Raw genomic sequence first — 7,500 nt, 5'->3', positions numbered from 1 at the left:
AAGAAGTAAAACAGACGCATGTCCAGTTAAACACAGGCATTCCTGTCACACCCAACTCTGAGGAAGTGCACGTTTAACTCACTCACTGCACCAAGTAACCAAACAGATAGTTTAAGGAGAGATGGCAGAGGCAGTGGGCTGAGATACACACAAGAACTCTCTGTGCAGTAAAGGTGTGATAGGGTGTATTTCCTCAGAGAGAGGTGAGCCAGGAACTCCTGCATCAAACTGTATCTGCATCAAACTGACGTGAATGCCGTAGGACACACACACCTATGAATCCCGTAGGACACACACGCCTATGAATGCCGTAGGACACGTACACCAATGAATGCCGTAGGACACACACGCCTATGAATGCCGTAGGACACACACGCCTATGAAGGCCGTAGGACACACACGCCTACCCCGTGACGAGCCGGAGCGGCGACAAAGCCACCCATCATCCACCACTCGCTCGCGCCCCAACCAATGACTTCTACAGCCACACCTCTTTTGTCCATCCCTGTACCTACTTTCGATAGCGTCAAGAGTAAGCGATTAGCAACAGCGATATATGCTTTGATTACGGCTACGTAACCAACCTAACCTGACAAATAATATGCTAACGTAAGTAAATAAACATGAATATACTAATTCAGAGATTTCAGACTACCTCCGCCAATGAAGATGTTCAACATTTGACTCAAGTCTACGGACCAAGCTTTCCCTTTTCGCATATTGACCGTGAATGAATCTATTCTTTAATAATAATAAAAATATTAACCAGAATCTTGATCCAGATCACCACCAACATTGAATGGGACCTTCCGAAGCATAATACTTATCCGCTGTTAAAATTTAGAGAAAATCTGTCAAGAAGTTTTACCGTAATCCTTCTAAAAGATAAATAAATATGTAAATGCATGGCATTTTATAACCTCCTTAGCAGAGATAACAACACAAAAAAAAAGAATAGATGTCAGTAATATTTTAAAATAATAATTTTTCTATTAATTCTGATTTATTTTTCTCAGATTTGCCTACCTGGAAATCGAATCCTCCTCGGGATACAGCGACGCGGTCCAGGCCTACGCCGCTGGGTTAGCCGAAGGCGCCCTGACTCACGAGATGATCTATAACCATTATAGGTGAGTCGATAGTTTAACTTCCAAGCACAGAGGCCTTTGGGATGAGAGAGATAACTGCAGTGTTCTGAAGAAAGCTTTGACATGTTAGGATAATGACTCCTCAACACCCAGATCTTTGCATTGATAATGTCTCTAACTATATATAATTCATTTAAAATTCTTGGAGTGATTCTACAGTGTAAATTTATTTTTGAGAAGCACATTCAGTCTTTTCTTTCTTCAATTGTGCATAAAAGGGCTTATTGAGAAAGTCTTTTAAGTTTACAGTGATCAATGTACCTCAAGGGAAAGTTTTAATTCTCCTGTCTGGTCTTCAGCTGATGACTCTCATCTTAACTTGATGGAAAAAGACTTGCGGTCTATTGAATTCCTTGTCTCCGATCTGAATACGAATATCTGGTAAAGTCAGTCAGTTAGTTACTCATGTATGATCACCATCCTTTATGTTTCCATCTTCCATGCTGTACCATCCTGTACATTGTACTAGGAATGCAGTTAACTCTAACAGTCTTGCCTCCTCCATCATAATGTTCTAGAAGTTTTATTCCAGCTGTGACCAAACTGTAGAATGATCTACCTAATCTGGTGGTTGAATCTGTGGACCTTCAGAAGTTGAAACTTGTTCCAATAGGTAGTATGTTGGCCAGGGCACCAGCCATTCATTGAGATACTACCCCTGGAGAGTTATGGGTCCTTTGACTGGATAAACAGTATTACATTGGATCCTTCTCTCGGGTTACGGTTCACTTTCCCTTTGCCTACACATACACCGAATAGTCTGGCATAATCTTTACATACTCTCCTCTGTCCTCATACACCTGACAACACTGAGATTACCAAACAATTCTTCTTCACCCAAGGGGATACTGTTTTTATGTTGATCAGGTTGACATTAGCCTCCGACAGATCTATTCTAACATTGTTATTGAAGCATCCTGCCTTTACATCTAGGGTTGTAACTTGGTTAATCATAATGATAATGCTATTAATGGCCTTTGTCACCCCTCAGGAACACTGTGGAGGGTTACTGCAATGGCAAACCAGACGGCTACTGCGAAAGGCTGTATGATTACCTGGACAGAAACGACAAGTGGATGAGATCAAAGTTGTCTGAGACAAGTGATCCAATATTTCACCAAGTAAGGTTTTATTTCATTTTGATATATATATATATATATATATATATATATATATATATATATATATATATATATAAATATGAGTTAAATGGGACAGGGTTAGAAATAAAATTATAAGATAGATTACTCGAGTCCCATATGTGGAAGAGATCATGGTGAGGGGTAGATGGAGTTGGTTTGGGCATGCTCTTTGCACTCCCCAAGAGAGATTAGCTCACCAAACTTTCAACTGGGCTTCACAAGGCACTAAGGGAGTTGGAAGACCAAGGCCTACATGGCTGAGGACCATGAAGCGTGAAGTCGGAGATGATGAATGGAGAAGTATTGATTCAAAAGCTCAAGATAGAGACGACTCGCGAAATCTAACCGAGGCCCTTTGCATCAATAGGCGTAGGAGGAGATGATGATGATATATATATGAACATATGAAACAGATGAATATATAGGAAGAGAGTACCTATCCTATTCATACAAGTTTTATTTTAAGCTAGGCTGCTATTTCTATGCTCCTCCCTACCCTGTTACAGTTCACCTCAGTCAACATAACAACCTAGCATTCAATTCCTACCTTGGGTCAATAGACCAATATCCTCCAGGGTGTGGATGAAACCCGCCTCTTCTCACTAGTAATGAGAGTGGTTTAACCTCAGCCTACCTGTCTATTTCCAGGTAAACCTGATTCTCCAACAATTAGATGGCATGAATGACGGCTACAGCTGTGTGGCAGAGAACCCTATTGAAAGCGACAGCATTTTGTGAGTAAATTTAGATTTTTCAAATTCTTCATCAAAAAGTCGAGCTTCTGCTGTACTCCAAAATTATGCTTCTACCTTGCTTCAAAACAACTTTGTTAGCTAACTAGACTAGCCTGAAGAACTATAAAGAGGAAAATCTTGCCTCTGCTGTGCTTCGAAATTATATTTCTTTGTGCAAGCCTATAGATAGTTGGTATATGCTTACTTGAACGATATTTCTGTTACATCTAAGAAATACAAATCTCCCAGAATTACGTTTACGAATCGCAGGATGATGAACCTGATGGGAGATTTGGATGATCTCGAATTGGCCCTCGACCCTCAAATCAGGAACATGACCAGCGACGAATGGGTGGCAGCCGGAAACACCCCAAAAGACGGACGTTGCTCGGCTCTCATCAAGATCCTACCGGACAATGCTGACATCTACATTTCACACGTAACCTGGAATCGGTAAGTTAGCATCTTATGACAAAATGGTTGGTATTAGTTAGACTGTTTAGTTGTATCGAAAAAAGTAAGAAAAGCAATGCAACAGATCTCTCTCTGCGGGAAATCCTAATCGAAAATCAACATCAACACTTTGCCACAGCTATTCTTCAATGCTGCGGATTAACAAGAAGTACAACAACATGTTCATTATGGCTGAAAAAATCCAGCCAGTGTTGATTCCTGGTCACGTCGTATCGTTTTCATCCTATCCTGGAATGTTGTTCTCCGGTGATGACTTCCACATCGTGTCCTCTGGGTTAGTGAGCATGGAGACCACCATCGGAAACAGTAACCCACAGCTTTGGCAGTACGTGCAACCAGAAAACCAGGTTTGTTTGATCTTTGCTCCTTTCAGCGCCGCTCTTGGCGATATATTTTTGGGTGACGGGTGACCGCATGTTGTAAGCCAACAATTGGTGGTAATGGTAGCCTCAAACTAGGCTACGGTGTTTTTTTTAAGGTTAGACTATGAAATAACGCAGCTTTTCTATAAGTGCAAAATGGAGTCACACTAAACTTCACTGTGTAATCCATACAATGAGTCATGCTTTTATGAACATTCTTCTAGAACCATTGCCAAAGCAACTTCTTTTATAATGATAAGTAAATAATTTCTTAAAGCATACAAGTATCCTCTGTACAAAACAATAGTAGAATATACTGAATATGTTATCAAGGACAACAGCAGTATTCGACAATGATAATTTTGCCACTACTTGATGTTTTAATATATGTAAACACAATTACTAAATGTAAACTTGTGACTCATTTGAGATCTGGCCTTTGTCGTCTTCTTCCCAGCTGGTTCCCATTTTTATATGGGGTCGCCGTTACAGATGAGCCGTTTCCATCTTTTTCTATTCTGCGCTTCTGCCTCATCAATCCCCTTCTCCTGTAAGTCTCCTCCCACACAGTCCCTCCATCTCTTTCTTGGTCTCCCTCTTCTTCTTCTTCCTTGAACCTCCATCTCCATAGTATGTCTCCTAACGTGGTCCTCATCTCTTCTCATCAGGTGTCCATACCATCTCAGCCTCCCTTCCTGCACTTTCTTTGATATTTCCACCACCTTTGTCGACCCCCTTATGTAGTCATTTTTTATCCGATCCTCTCTTGTCACCCCAGACATCCACCTAAGCATTCTCATTTCTGCCACATCCATCTTCTTCTCCTCTGTCTTCCTCATGCTTGTTGTTTCCGTTCCATACAGCATTGCTGTTCTTACCACTGTCTTATGAAATTTTCCTTTTAACCTCAGTGGTATTCTTTTGTCACAAAGAACTCCTGAGGCTGCTCTCCAGTTGTTCCAGCCTGCCTGTACCCAATGTTTAACTTCATCTTCCATACCTCCTCCAGCGTTAACAAAGGATCCCAAATACTTAAACTTATCAACTCTCTTTATCTGTTCTCCCCTAAGATGAATATTTTCTCTATCATCCCCCTCACTGGTGGTACACATATATTCTGTCTTAGATCTACTTATTCTCATTCCTCTGTCCTCCAGTACTTGCCTCCACCTTTCCAATTTCATTTCCAGATCTTCCCTGCTCTCTGCGCACAAAACAATATCATCTGCATACAATATGTTCCATGGTACTGCCTCCCTTACCTCTTCTATTAAAACGTCCATCACTATGTTAAAGATAAATGGGCTCAGAGCTGACCCTTGGTGTAATCCTACTCTCACCTCAAAACCCTCTGTCTCCCCAGCACTGCTCCTCACTCTAGTAAATACATTACGGTACATCTCTTGTATCAGTCGAACGTACTTCTCTGGCACCCTGCTCTCCCTCAGACTCCTCCATACCTCTTGTCTTGGGACTTGGTCATAAGCCTTTTCAAGGTCAATGAATACTACATGCAGGTCTCTTTGCTTTTCCCGGAATTTCTCCATTAGTTGCCTCAGACAAAATACACCATCTGTTGTTCCCCTCCCCTTCATGAATCCCATCTGCTCTTTACCTATTTCTACTTCTTCTCTTAGTCTGGCATCTATCATCCTTTCCAGTATCTTCAAAGTGTGGGACATCAATTTAATACCTCTGTAATTCCCACACTCTTGGATATCCCCTTTCCCTTTGAAGATTTGGATCATTATACTCCCACGCCTTTGTAATAGTTATAAGTATGATGTTAAACTACAGCCTTGTAGTCTACTGTAATTTCAAACTTATTAGATGACTGCTTATCCTGAACAGCTTACGGAATGGATGAGAACGATCATTGCCAACCGCCTGGCCTTCAATGGTGACGAATGGGCAGAATACTTCACCCAATACAACAGTGGCACCTATAACAACCAGTGGATGATTGTCGACTATAATAAATTCAAACCCGGGGAGCCCATTCAGTAAGGAAATATGCAATGTTTGACTATATTTCTTGTTCATACTTTTATAATTATAGAGAATGGTAAACATTGTAATGCTGGGATATATTTATTCATCTTGCAGGCCAAAAACATTGGTAGTTGTGGAACAGATCCCAAACTATGTCGAAACGGGAGACGAGACTGACCTGTTGGTCCAACAGACTTACTTTGGTAGCTACAACATCGCATTCTACGAAAACATCTTCAACCTCAGTGGATGCGTCCCCTTGGTCGAGAGCTACGGAGACTGGTTCACCTATGACAAGCACCCGAGGGCTCTGATGTTTGAACGGGACCACATCCGCGTGACAGACATGGACTCCATGTACAAACTGATGCGATACAACGACTACAAGAACGACCCCCTGGCAAGGTGCGACTGCGACCCACCCTACAGTGGAGAGAACGCCATTTCGGCCAGGAGCGACCTCAACCCGGCCGACGGTACGTTCCCCTTCTCGGCGCTGGAGTACAGGCTGCACGGGGGCACCGACGTCAAGATCACAAACTACGAGATGGCCAAGTCCTATCTCTTCTTGGCTGTGAACGGGCCGACCTCCGATCAGCAACCCGTGTTCAGGTGGAGCGAGCAGGCCGAAGCGGAGACCACGCCTCATTACGGCCATCCCGAGGCGTTCGATTTTCCACCGGTCACTCACAAGTGGGTGTGGTAGTCATTCTCTAATGGGGTATTGTATTGGTATCATGATTTCCTACAGATTCAGGCATTCAGACACCTACAAAATGAATAACCGCAAAAACCTTAAAATGAATAATGCATAACAATTCATCCGTAATCACCTGAGAATTGTTAGGTAGACAAAAATAAAACTAAAATATAAGAATGTCACCATATTAGAATTTAAAACAACATTCATGTTTTAATGTTAATATTAAATATTTTGTATCTTGCCCTTTCTCTTGTATCAACTTTCCTTATTAGGTTAGGCTTGTAAGGACAGTGAGAAAAGCGTCACCAAGATCAACTGATACTTTATTCAAATGTGCATGGAAGTATATTACAAGGTGCGGACGGAAAGGTAGGATGACGTTGGCGCCAAATCAGATTGAAGCGCCAGCCAAAATATATGTGTTTCTTACACTTACAAATATACGAATTATGAGTTAACAGAAACATGTAATGAAATGATACATATGTCAAAATGTAGCTCTGATAGAGCGGAATACATATACATGGGAAACCACGGTGTGGCGAAAGGAGAATTCAAATAAATGAGCAGTTTGTCGATTTTCTGGACGACGAAGGGAGCGGTGTCCTTGCAGGATCATTTAGGTTCGACGTAAAGGACGTAAAAGAGAGAGAGAGAGAGAGAGAGAGAGAGAGAGAGAGAGAGAGAGAGAGAGAGAGAGAGAGAGAGAGAGAGAGAGAGAGAGAGAGAGAGAGAGAGAGTGAAATATCTGGCTATTACTGGCATACATTCAAAATCATACCATGGGTTAGAGCAATTTGTCCCTTCATACTTCCTAACACAGTATAATTCAAATTGGTTGTTGTTGTTGTCGTAGATTGATTAAAAAAACTGTTTTAGACTAAATTAGAATGATTTAAAGTAATAAAATTGTTTATTCAATATATTTACTATCAAATTTCTTCA

At 41.4% G+C, this 7,500-nt stretch overlaps 1 protein-coding gene across 1 annotated transcript in view; it reads left to right on the top strand.

The window, feature by feature from the left end:
• The window catches only part of LOC137626474 (putative phospholipase B-like 2), an 8,267-nt gene extending 1,466 nt beyond the window's left edge, over nt 1-6,801 (top strand). Inside the window, exons 3-9 of the mRNA XM_068357490.1 lie at nt 1,017-1,130; nt 2,140-2,269; nt 2,939-3,024; nt 3,295-3,477; nt 3,617-3,845; nt 5,712-5,863; nt 5,967-6,801. Of these exons, the coding sequence (XP_068213591.1) occupies nt 1,017-1,130; nt 2,140-2,269; nt 2,939-3,024; nt 3,295-3,477; nt 3,617-3,845; nt 5,712-5,863; nt 5,967-6,558 (1,486 nt within the window). The 3' untranslated portion in view covers nt 6,559-6,801. The remainder of the gene's footprint in view (nt 1-1,016; nt 1,131-2,139; nt 2,270-2,938; nt 3,025-3,294; nt 3,478-3,616; nt 3,846-5,711; nt 5,864-5,966) is intronic.
• The last annotated feature ends 699 nt before the right edge of the window (nt 6,802-7,500 follow it).

The sequence above is a fragment of the Palaemon carinicauda genome, chromosome 34 (assembly GCF_036898095.1).
Source record: "Palaemon carinicauda isolate YSFRI2023 chromosome 34, ASM3689809v2, whole genome shotgun sequence".
Classification (NCBI taxonomy): domain Eukaryota; kingdom Metazoa; phylum Arthropoda; class Malacostraca; order Decapoda; family Palaemonidae; genus Palaemon; species Palaemon carinicauda.
Note: the sequence above shows the minus strand (reverse complement) of the source record. Positions and strands in the feature narration are given on the sequence as shown.